The following is a 13,102-nucleotide window of genomic DNA, read 5'->3' as shown; positions in this document are numbered from 1 at the left end:
ACATCTACAATTGTTTTGCTTCATTTGCTCAGCTGCAATCAAAATTTATGCTCCCCTCTGCTCATTTATTTAGATACTTACAAATTAGGAATTTTGTTAAACACTCTTTTACCCATCTGGATAAGCCCCCTGCTCATAGTGACTTTTATGATTATTTGATTAAAAATCCCACTTCCAAACACCTAATCAGCCAATTTACTACACTTTTTACACTTATACCACCTACTAACCACATCAAGGATGCTTGGGTTAAGGACTTGGAAGTGGAAATATCGGATGCTTTGTGGGCCAATGGGTTGAAGAAGATTAAAGAATGCTCTGTTAATGCCAGACTACAACTTATACAGTTCAAGGTCCTTCATCGTTTGCATTTTTCTAAAACAAAGCTATGCAGCATTTTTCTGTCTATTCCGTCTTTGTGTGACAGATGCAAAGCAATGGTTGGAACCCTTGGTCACCTTTTCTGATCTTGCCCCACACTCCGGAGTTTCTGGGCAGAGATATTTAATATATATAACCGGATTTATGACTTAAAATTAGAGCCGGGTGGTGTACTTGCAGTGCTAGGCTGCTCCCTAACCTCATTGGCACTCAGACGTCCTCTTCAGAAAGCCTTAATGTTTGGCATGATTGTAGCTAGAAGACTTATTCTTAGAGCCTGGAAATCACCATCTCCTCCATTGTTCAGGGTTTGGCTACGTGAGATGATTGCTTGTTTGTATAATGAAGAGGTTTGTTATCATTTGGCTGACACACATTTTAAGTTTGTCGAAATCTGGGGCACTTTTCTCAATCATATTAATGGGAATTCAACATAAACTTTAACCCGTTTGACTGCACTTTGCGTTTGTGTGAAACTGCACTTCTGCTGGACCCTGATTCCTTCCTGGACATGTTTCCCACATCTTCTGGTCTTGGTGAACTCTCTGTTGCCCTGTCTAAACTCACACAGAAGATCATCTTCTTTGGACAATGGTGTTTCTTTTGAACTTTTGATTTGTACTGGCTAACTGATGTATTTTCTTTTTTTATTTATTTATTTTTTTATTTTTTTTATTTGGTTTCTGTTTTTTCTTTTTTTTTCTGTGCTTAAATGTTATTGTTTTTGAATATTATGTCCTTTGTCTGGTGTGACGTTATGTAACTTTGAACTTAAAATCTTATAAATAAACATTTTTTTTAAAAAACGGTGCGATAAGAGAAAAGAAAGGGTAGGAAATAATAAAAAAAGGAAAGAAGGACGAGTGGAAAAGTGAGCAGCTGCCAAAAAACAGGCAAACAATACAAAAACTGCAAGAAGTGAGAAATGAGGGTTGAACCTCTTGTGAGCACAAGCGTATCTGATATGAGCTGAATCTCCTGACAGCTGCTAAGACATACAGTAACTCCTGACTTCACAGATCTTACTCTACCACACACTCCCTGTGATGCCAGTGATTTTCCATCCCATCAGCATTTTCAGTCTGTTCATTTGAATGTGTGCCTGTTTTTAATACAACAGGAAGAAAAATTATGATTACCTTCACTAAAGGCGTCGCTGCTACTGCTGAAATTACATCCTGCTGCCTACTCCACATGCTCCTACATCTCACAGGTTCTGTATAAAGTTATTTGAAAAAATAAGTTGATACCCATAGAAATAAATGCCTTTCCTTTTACCTACACTACATATCCAAAAATATTTGCTCGTCTGCCTTCATCCACATATATATTTGAGTGACGTCACGTCCTAAATCCGTATGGTTTATTATTATGTGGGTGCACCGTTTGCAGTTGCAACATCTTCAACTTTTCTGGGGAGGCTTTTCCACAAGCTTCGGAAGTGTGTTTATCGACTTTTTTGACCATTCTTCAAGAAGTGTGTTTGTGAGGTAAGACACTGATGTTGGAAGAGAAGACTCCCAGGCTGCGCTTTAATTCATCCTAAAGGTATTCAGTAGGTTTAAGGTCAGGACTCTGTGCAGGCCGGTCAAGTTCTTTCACACCAAACTTGCTCGTCTGTGTCTTTTTGGACCAGACATGGTGCAGTCATGTTGGAACAGGAAGGGACCATTCCCAAACTGTTACCACAAAGCTGAGAGCATGAAATTGTCCAAAATGCCTTGATATGCTGAAACATTTGGAGTTCCTTTCACTGGAACTAAGTTGGGCCCAACCCCTGAAAAACAACCCCACACCACAATCCCCCCGCACCAAACTTCACACTGCCAGAACCGTTGTCCTGGCAACCGCTAAACACAGACACATCCATTGGACTGCCAGAAGGAGAAGCGTGATACGTCACTCCAGAGAACACCACTGCTCTTGAGTCCAGTGGCGTGCTTTTCACCACTGCATCAAACACTCTGCAATGTGCTTGGTGATGTAAGGCTTGGATGCAGCTGCTCGGACATAGAAACCTGTTATATGAAGCTCTCTGTGCACTGTTTTTGAGCTAATCTGAAGGCCACATGAAGTGTGGCCTTCAATTTCATGAAAATTTCATGAAAATTTCATGACTGCATTTGCTGCACAGTAACATGCTGGAATTCATCCACAAATGTTTGTAGAAGCAGTCCGCATGCCTAGGTGCTTGATTTTATACACATGTGACCATGAAAGTGATTGGAACACCTTAATTCAATGATTTGAATGTGTGAGTAAATACCTTTGGCAATATAGTGCATCTGCTAGACCTAAGTTGACCAATAACATGATGAAATGTCGACTTCTAGTTGATATTCAACTCTTAGAAGATGGCATCACATTGGGTTGGGATCAGACAGGATGCAGAATTCAAAGAAAGACTGACTGCCCAGTTCCTGAGGTAGCATGGTAATGAAGTATCAAAGACTCTCCTGAAAACCTTCTTCAGAATCTTTGATCTGAGCCAAATATGAAGACTGTTACAATAGCTCAAACACAAAACTCTAACGTGGCATAAAAGGCGTTTTCCCATGTTTTCTATGATGGTCAAATATGCAAGCATCTTAATTTAGTTGCATGTGCTCAACAACAGACAGAGTTACCTGCATATCCTGCGATAAAATAATGTTGGCTCAGGATTTCTTTTTACATCAGATGGTCACCTTACAGGATGGTTTTCCTTCAGTAATGGACAAATTGGCAGTTGTTTGAAATTTCTTTAAAATGATTTTAACTTCTTTTTGGATCATTTGCCAGAAATCTCCACAAACCTTTTTTTCATCAGGCCTTAGAGAACATTTTAAATCTTGGCATGCACGTGTGCCAACTGTATCGTTGTAAGGAGCTTCCAATCACTGACATCTAATCCTGAAAACCTATAACTTTATAGCTCTGAATGTGTGGGTACCATACAGAAGAATGTATTTTCAACAGCAGATTTACTGATTGTTTCACAGGACTGCAGGGGTTACACACTGAGGATATCAGGTTGGCATTGCTCAGTTGTGTATGGTTTGCATCCATCTGTTAACTTTGAGGTAGGTCACTCCTGATCTTAGACATCACCTTTATTCTATAACGAAACATGTCTATCCTAATCGTAGTGTCTGACTGTCAGGATGACAATGTTCCCATCCATAGTGCACAAAGGGGTTACAGGTTTTGGACTAATTTCCACCACCTCAGTAAAATCACGGAATGAGCAAGTCAAATCATGCACCCATATGTAGAACTGGACTGACAAATGTGTGACCATCCTAACAGCAAACACTGGAAAACAGGCACATCGGTGGGAAGAGAAAGTACAAGTGAGGTGACGGTAGGTAGAGAAAGGTGATGTGAGACAATGAAGACAAAATAGTGTAAGTAATAGTGTTTGCTAATGGTACCCAGTCATATTTGCAGTGTGAATATGAGCTGTAAATTTAAGTCAGAGTCATAACATCACAAACTCACCACCTCCTATCATCGGTTTTGATGTACATTTTATCTAGACAAATAAATGTATATCAATATGTAACAGTACATACTTGAGGGTAACTTTAGTATGTTATTACTGCTGCCCACCTGCAGTACCTTTGCGGCCCACCATGGGGCCCACACTTTGAGAATCACTGGTGTAGAACAAAATATGAGAAGAGAAAGGAGACTATAAGAGGTTGCATTGTGTGTAGTAATGTTCTGTATATAAAGACATAGCGTCTCTGTAGTCAAAGCAGGGGGCCAGAGATAGTCACTCAACAGCTGACTGTACAGTCACACGGGTAATCTTACAATACTTCCTTTGTCAGTAAACACCCCTTACATCACCCCTGGGAACTAAAAGCACCCAAAAATGATAGAGCAGTGATGTCAGTGGATGGGCTAAAAAAAAGGGGTGCAACACTGAGCATATAAGGAGATGAAACATGAGGTAAGGTGCAGATAATAAACAAAGAGTAAGTCAGAAGGTTTAAAAAAACCTTTGCAAGAAAAAATTTAATAATAAATGATCAAAACTTCTATTGATTAGTTTTGTGGTATACATGTCAAAAACCCAAAGATGACCTCTTGAAGAACTTTGCTGTTTCATTATCACTTCAATACACAAAGATATGTAGTTTACTATGAAATACAACTGAGAACAACAATAGCTAACTACCAAGAAGCTTGAGTGTGTGTGTGATAAGCATATCTGCTTAAGAATTGGTTGAAACAATTGATCATTTATTATAGTAAAAGCAAAAATCTGCAGATCTTTTGTTGTGTGTGTGTGTGTGTATGTGTGTTATTCTACAAAAGTAAAGTTTTCATCAAAGCTTTCCTCCTGCTACACTTCATTTTAACATTCTTCTGATGTTTAAACACATGCATGCCTTCAGTATGTAAGTACACCTTCGGACCCTCGGAGGCAGCTTTTAGTCTGAGGGGAGATCGCATGTCATGCCCTCTGTGTAGGTGCATGGATACTCTTGGGATACTACCACAAACACATCTAAACTATACACACACACACACTCACACTGAGGATGAAAGAGCCATTACATCATCATCTCTCGCCTTGGGGAAGGAGCCATGAGCACACTGACCACTAGGAGATGTGGGGTCATTACATCACTGGCAGCAGCCTGGAGCAGGCAGTAAAAGAGGGAGCCGTGTGTGAAGTGGAGCGTGTGTGAGCTGATCATTGCTTCGTATTATTGCTAAGTGACACACTGGTCAGTCGGGGGGGTCGGGGACTGCTTGATGCAGCGCTGTAACACAGACCACCCCAGGCCAGTCGACTGCAGCGATAACACATTACGAGGCCACACACGACTTTAAAAATAACAATTACTGAACCTGCGGTTCAGTTTAGTTTTTCTGTTTTTTCCCCGCAGGAGCATTTCATAACTGTAGCCCTATTCATAATCCAGCATGCTTCAATATCGGTGCTTTCACAGCAAGTACATTATTACTTGGGGGTCATCCTTATAGAGATGTTTTTGAACTCTTGTATTATTTTAAAGCAGAAGCAACACACAATGTCAATGTGCTTGAAGTGGGTGTCTGAAGTAGGCAATGCAGCATCCAAGCAGGATGTGTGATTGTAAATGATCTTACCGCCTTGTTGATCATGAGGGACTACGGGATCAATACTGTATTTTGAGTATTCTTATGTAAAGCGGGAAAACAGTATCTACACTGTTAGAGGACATAAATGTTCATGACACCTCGAAAGAAAAATGTTAGAAAAGCATATGATCGGAAGGATAGAAAGGAAAAACGTTTTCATAAAGGTACAGTTTGTAAAATGTCACCACTAGGTGTCAGTAGATTGCAGTCAATCCAATTCTGTTTTCTTTCTTTTTTTCGGACTTGGAAACTTAAGTCAGAAACTCTCATAAGATAAGAGAATATATTCAAACTGTTTATCAGAAGAGAAGTGTGATTTTAAGGATACTCTACCCTAGCATTGGCTAATGTTAGCTTATAACGAGTTGTTGTTATTGTTTAGCCGGCTCACTGTTAGGTATCCAGAGTTGGGACAGTTGCCTAGAAGAGGATGAGATGAAGCAGAAACATCCTTAACTGTGGTTCATGCCACCACACCTGACCAACGTTTATCGGCAAGGTAAGGTTTTTGTCTTTTTACTGCATCATGCACAATATTACCAGACTTACATTTTTAAGTAGAAAAGTAAAACACCACAGATTGCACAGCTATTACCTGGATGATTGCGCAGGCATCAAGACATCAGAGTTCAAAGAGTAAGAGGCGTGGCCCGAAATGTCTTTTTATGTAGTGTAGACCGCATTCTCACACCAGTGTCTGACTACACAGGTTGATATTAATTCATTTACTTTCAGATGAGAGGAACTGCTGAACACGAGATTATTACAAACTCGACTAATGTCAAAAGGCAGAATTATGGTTACCAAGAAGGTGGGAAAAGAAAAGAGGATGCTGGGAAGCCTGCCTTTCGAAGCGACGTGTGAAAGAACTACAGAAGGAGCAAACAGGTAAACAGAGAAAGAGAGATTTCCAACAAGGTGTGATAAGACAGTCTACAGATAAATATGAAATACTGTGAAATACATTTTTTTTTAAGATAATTGAAGGACAAAGACATTAAAACTGCCAAACAGGATGCAGCAAAATGTTCGAGAGCTCTCTCATGCATCTCCCTCTGTATGCCTCTTCTCTTTCTCTCCCCGTGCTGTACAGACTATCTTAATGGAAATCACCTCTCCATCTGAGACAGATGAGTGGCCCCAATCTGATTAGTTATTTACCTTCCTTCCATTTCCCTTTGTTCACTCATTAACACACAAAAACCACAGCGGCATTTTGAATCTCTCTTTAAGTCTGCCCTCCTCTACATCAAGTTATGCGCTGGTTTTTGTGTCATTTTACAGAAGCCGATAATCTCTATGGGTTTAGTGCCTTTACAAATGAGTGTGGCCGGTGCAGTATGAGCATTTAAGAGATCTTTACCACACATGAGGGCTTCCCTGTATAGCTAAGCATCTGTGCACGTGTGCTGTTGAAGAAGACGCTACACATGCTGGGTCATAAAAATGCATGAGACCGAGAGAACAGACACGGAGACATGAGAGCTCCCAAGCGATATAATGGCTCTCCTTTGGGTTTAAATCAGCACGAAGAATGTGTTACCTGGTGCAGTGTAATGCAGAAGAGGAAAGAGTACCTATTTTATATCTCAGACTCTAGAGCCTCAGAGCCCACTCACGCCTCTGCTGTAGGTGGTGCTGTGACACACACCAACAAAATGAGGCTGAATACTATAGTTCTAACTTATAGCTTAAAAAAAGAAAAGAAGTGTCTAACTAGCAGGGCGACAGGCCATCAGCATCCAACCTAAAACCTCCGTGCCTAACAAATTTATCTGAATAAGGGGCCATTAAACTACAAAGCCTTTTGCTGAGAAATGAGTACCCAACTTTAGGAGGTTTGGCTCCGCCGAAAACACAACAGAAAGCTCCTGTCTCTCCCTGACACACATTCAACAAACCCCTCTAACACACTGTGCATGCATCACCCAGGCTTACAGCAGCCCTCTGTGCCTCTCAGAAGTAATAACAGCATGATAACAAACAACTTTAAAGGTGCAATTTCAGCATGATGGACTTTAACTAAAACTAATTCTGGTGATAGACAACAAACAAAACTCATCTGCAGTATTTACACTGTCCAAAATCTTTCTTTGTAAGAGAGATTCATTAGTGCATCAACTAAAAGCGTACAGCTGTATTCTCAGTCAGTAAAAAGGGCAAATAATATATACAAACATAAATTATTTCTCTGGCTTCAAATAAATATCATAACATCAAGAAAGCACTACCATAATTGTTCTAATAGCCAGATGCTAAGTGGTTCTCCAGCCACATTCTTTATGCTGACTTAAGTGTATGCTGAACAACCAGAACACAGTGTTCGCTATTCAAATGTTTATGTGACAGAGCAGCAGGACCATAAACAAAACTGTATTGCAGGTGGTGTGGGGGTGTAGATTCATCTTGATACAACAGTGACATCTTGTGGGCACTTACAAAAATGCTACTCCAACAAAATCCATTTAACACACCAACCACACAATCAAGTATTGCTTCTCTTAAAAATAAAGCATAAAATCCACCTTATTCAGATGAGTATTTAGTATGACCTGCAGCAATGTTTTTAAACACAACCTGATAGGATTATTCGCCACTAAATAATACGAAATACTAAATATCTTTACAAAGGAAGGATGGTTACTCCTGTTTCCTTTTACCAAAGAGTCCAAGTACTGAAATTTAGCACTCAGTTCATTATGGAAGCTTGCTTCCACCACTGAGAAAAACAAAACATTTTTTTTCATCCACAAGTCATAATTTCAGGCTAGCATCTCAAAACTTTGACTGCAGAAGAACACTGCCGCTAGCTAACTGCTCAGCGCGGAAACAGCACAGCAACAAATGGTAAAAGGCCTGTATTTATATAGCGCTTTACTAGTCCCTAAGGACCCCAAAGCGCTTTACATATCCAGTCATCCACCCATTCACACACACATTCACACACTGGTGATGGCAAGCTACATTGTAGCCACAGCCGCCCTGGGGCGCACTGACAGAGGCGAGGCTGCCGGACACTGGCGCCACCGGGCCCTCTGACCACCACCAGTAGGCAACGGGTGAAGTGTCTTGCCCAAGGACACAACGACCGAGACTGTCCAAGCCGGGGCTCGAACCGGCAACCTTCCGATTACAAGGCGAACTCCCAACTCTTGAGCCACGATCGCCCAACAACAACAACACACAGGGCGCCCTCGGAAGGACACACCGTCGCAGCGAGAGGGCGCCGTCACTATGGCAACATAAACAAAACATAACTGTACAAACAGAACCCCCGAACAGCCCTGACCCGCTACATAGCCCCCACCTAAGGGGTCAGTCGTCCCCGACGACCCCATTATCCCACACAAAGTCCTGCAAATGTCCAGGTGCCTTCTTTTGGCGCACCGGCCGGTCACGACCGGCGGGAGAAAAGTCACTCGGGTCAGAACATGGGGTGCCACCATCATCCCACTTCTGACACCAATGTGGCGAGCTCAGACAACGAGGAGACGGAGGTATCGTTTGGTCTTGCTTCCCGTGAGCTAGCCAGGGAGCACAGCCGTTTATTGACATCTGCAGAAGAACACTGCCTGTCACTGCCGCTAGCTAACTGCTCAACGCCAACAGCACAGCAACAACAACAACAACACACAGGGCGCCTCTGACCCCGGAAAGACACACCGTCGCAACGAGAGGGCGTCACCCGTCACTATGGCAACATAAACAAAACATAACTGTACAAACAGAACCCCGAACAGCCCTGACCCGCTACAATATATATCCTGCTGCTTTTACACACGCACTCACATAACTTTTGCTCAGCGATTCTCTGCGCGATCAACCTCTCACATGTTTAAGCTTGCTGCGGGAGATTTCACTTGTCATGTTTGCATAGTAAGCTAACGATTGATAAGATGATGTCGAGGAATTGGTGCGCAAATTATCATCACTCACCAATCAGTGTTGTCGCTCTCTATACACAGTTCGCGCGATTGCAAAGTGAAAGCAAAAAACAAGCGCAAATTCAAACGCGATTTCAATATGTCACATATTGACAGTGACTCACCGATGCCAATGACATAATTACCCAGCTACATTTCCGAAAGAATGCAAAAGCATTGACATATATTTTTCCTTCCCACGATAGGCCGACGGGCAGGGCAGAGATAGATTTTGGTAGCCCGACTGGAAAAATCGCTAGCCACGGTACGTCAGGCTAGTGATTTTGCAAGCCCTATATCTGATTGAGGAATCACTCATCTTTGGAAAAGAGAGTTTATTACAGAGAAATGGCTCTTTCCAAAATAAAAGCTATAATACACGCTTCTTCTGGGCTATATTCTCAGCAGCATATTAAACATATCAGGTCCCCATAAGGATAATCATGTGCTAACGGCTGTCTAAATGACTCGGGTAAAGTTTGTAGCATGCCTGCTTGTTGTTTTTGTCTGCTTCCACTTGTCTTTGCACTAGGATGATGTCGGTGTAAATGTGCAGTCATATTTGTTGTGTTCCCACTAGTGCTGTCAGCGTAAATCTCGTTGAAATGACGTTAACGCCACAACACGGCAAATCTCCATTAACGAGCTACCGCAGATCGCCTATGCATGGGGCTGGACGGCCAACACGTTAACGAGCTAACTGTGCTAACACACTAGCTCCCACCCATGTAATTGAGCATTGCGTGGCACATCCAACATACTGTTTTACTTTAGTACTTTAGTCCATGACGCGCTTACCTTCAGGGTCATACGTCACATGAAAACCAAAATAGTTCCAAACGCCAGATCTGAATGAGGGTGGGGGAGGTTCATGTTGCAAGGAGAGCTTAACTTCTGTCTCGCTAGCTTGCCCTGCGCTCAGTGAATCTGCGTTCGACTACTCCGCCCAGGCTGCACTGTCGAGCGCAGATCCACCGAGCGCATCGTCAGAAGGAAAGTTGATAAAATAAATTAAAAATTTATTTTGTATTGTTCGATACATAAGGCAGGTGGAAGAAAATCCTCATTTAGCATGTGTATTTAGATCGTTTTTGATTCTCACATTTTGGTGTAAATGTGAGGAACCACAGCACAATAATATGCAAATGTATGCAAATCAAATCAGATCATCTACTCCATTAGAAGAAGGTTTGTGCTCGTTTATATTGTTTTCGAGGATTCTGTCAACATAACAAATGAGTCACAGTAACAGACACCAGCGTGATGATATAACGTTTTATAAACACTGGAGATTTTTTTTTGTCTAAAATAAATGTCCCAGACGCCGCACGATTTGCCAGTTTTCTGATGTACTGGGTTTTATCATGGTTGTTGATGTTTAAAGAAAATTGGCCATTTTCAGTTAATACTGAGCTCCAAGTAAAGGACCCGATTTAAAAACTCTCTTCCGCTCATGCAGCCACATGTTAACTGCATTAATACTTTTCATGTCAGAGTACTCAGGCCACTTCCATTTCTATGCAAACGGCTGCCTGGCTGGATTTAATTAATAACAGTGATTATAATGGCAGTAATGACAACCGTGAGGGTGATATGCGACAGTCCTGATGAGAAACGCTGGCAGGGATTTGTCCCTTTATGTGACAGCACACAGCGGAGAGGTGACAAGAAGCGGGGGCGAGAGATGAGGCCCGACATGTGACACAGATCTGCCATTCAGATCAGGATTTCCGACCTCTAATTCTCCAGGACGATCGCTCCGCTTCCCACAAAAAAATTTCATGTGGCATTTTTCTTTCTCTATGTACACCATATTGAGGTAATAACGAACAAATGGACACGTTAAAAGTAAAAAATAATACAAAAAATAGAGAAAACTACCTACCCAGTATCAATATAGAGTCCTCTTTCTTTACAAATCTTTCCAGAATGTGCTGGAATTTGGAGAAACCCCCCAACCAGTCATAGCACTGCTCCATCGTGTATCTTTCATCCCAGTAGGCGACGTCTTTGTACCTGGAGTTGTTTTCTGGCAGGTAGTCCATATTCTCTGGAGCATGACAAAAATATGTAGCATAACACTGTGTCAGACTATAACGAGACTTCTTTTGTGTGTCGCTAAATCTGTTTTTGCTACAGTGCAGTGATGCATTTCACTGTGCTTTTTCCATTTCATTGTGGTTTCAGCATTGTCATGGGTTTTTTTCTGTCAATTTACAGACCAAATGATTGGCTGCGAAATTAATCAGCTAATAAAATACATAAAATAATACAAAATGTTAAGACTGCCCAGGTTACTGTAAAATAAATTGATTTGTTTTTACTGTGACTCATCTTTATGAGAGAAAAAAAAGCTACTGGAGGTTTTTTCTTTAATTATTTCATTACTTTTTGAGTTTGACATATTTTTTTTGACACATTATAGGCAAACAAGTAATTTACAAAAGTTTAAATTCCCACAATCATTTGGCAAATACAGGAAATCGCTTTTTGGCACAACACTTGTATTCAAACTGTTGTGACTGATTTGTTGACCTGTAATCTGTCAAAATCTCATGAATTACATATTTTGAAAAATATTTTAACTCGGAAAAAACGGGACTGATTATAATGCAGAACACAAATCAGAGTCAAAACGATACCTGAAAAATAGTTGTTGTTTTTTTTAATTTTATATATTACACCTTCATAAATCCTGTTTACTACAGCCTATTTACTAATGTAAACAAGTTTATTAGACATTAAAAATAACATATACAAACACTTGCAGTCACTTTTTGGCAGGGTCGTGCATAGACCTGGCAGACAGCAACACTGTAGTGAAACAACGCCAAATAAACACAACAAACAGACGCTACTTCAATGTTGTGACAAACTCTTAAACTTCCCTCGCCACCTATTCAGCGACTGTAGATAGAGCGCATGCGTGGATGCGGCGGACTACCTCTCGCAGCCAGTTCAGTTTGTTCATGTAGTTGACAACAAAAGATTGCACAAAATATGATAGTCATTTACCTACCTTCTTATTTTTTCCCCTCGTTTTGTCGTTAACTTCAGCAGCTTTGTAAAAAAAAAATTTAAAAAGGCCGTTTCCTGGGTGGGAATGAATCCACGTGTTAACAGAAACAACAGTCGTAGGACCGAGTGAGCTCACTTTCACTCTCACGTTTCTATCAAAATAAAGCTTGGTACTACAGAAAGTAGAGTGAGCCCCGTCTTAAACTTCCCTCATTTGATAATTCGTTCATTCGCTTGAACAGAAAAATGTTGTCTCTGAGTTTTTCTATTTCTTACGAGTCAACGCTTTAAAGGAGGCGGAGCGATACAATTCAACAGTGCGGTGTCTAGAGTCGTGTTGCTTTCACGTACTCTTTGTAAAATCTGTCAAATCGCCACGGTGCATTCAAGCGATCTGCGTTTGTTACAATAAATGTAGAAAAACTTTTTATACAGTCATCGGTTTGTTAAAACTGTTCTTCAAATTAAGAAAAAGAAGAATGCATAGACCTACTTGGTATTTGTTCTATAGTCTTGGTTTCTATAATTAAACCAACTACTAAAGGAAGAGAAAATGTGTGCGCACAGCATAAAATGAGTCCAAAAGTGATTTGGTTCCTTTCCCGCTTCAAACTTTAATTTGAATGATGATGAGTGATGATGATTAAATGATGATTACTTAT

The 13,102-nt window shown here is 40.9% G+C and overlaps 1 protein-coding gene across 1 annotated transcript in view; it reads right to left on the bottom strand.

The window, feature by feature from the left end:
• The window catches only part of ece2a (endothelin converting enzyme 2a), a 100,888-nt gene extending 88,150 nt beyond the window's left edge, over positions 1–12,738 (bottom strand). The window contains exons 1-2 of the mRNA XM_026148927.2: positions 12,442–12,738; positions 11,308–11,472 (exon numbers count right to left, since the gene is read on the bottom strand). Of these exons, the coding sequence (XP_026004712.1) occupies positions 11,308–11,467 (160 nt within the window). The 5' untranslated portion in view covers positions 11,468–11,472; positions 12,442–12,738. The remainder of the gene's footprint in view (positions 1–11,307; positions 11,473–12,441) is intronic.
• Positions 12,739–13,102: the final 364 nt, after the last annotated feature.

Source organism: Astatotilapia calliptera, chromosome 18, assembly GCF_964374335.1.
Source record: "Astatotilapia calliptera chromosome 18, fAstCal68.1, whole genome shotgun sequence".
Classification (NCBI taxonomy): domain Eukaryota; kingdom Metazoa; phylum Chordata; class Actinopteri; order Cichliformes; family Cichlidae; genus Astatotilapia; species Astatotilapia calliptera.
This window is presented reverse-complemented; position numbering and strand designations above follow the sequence as displayed.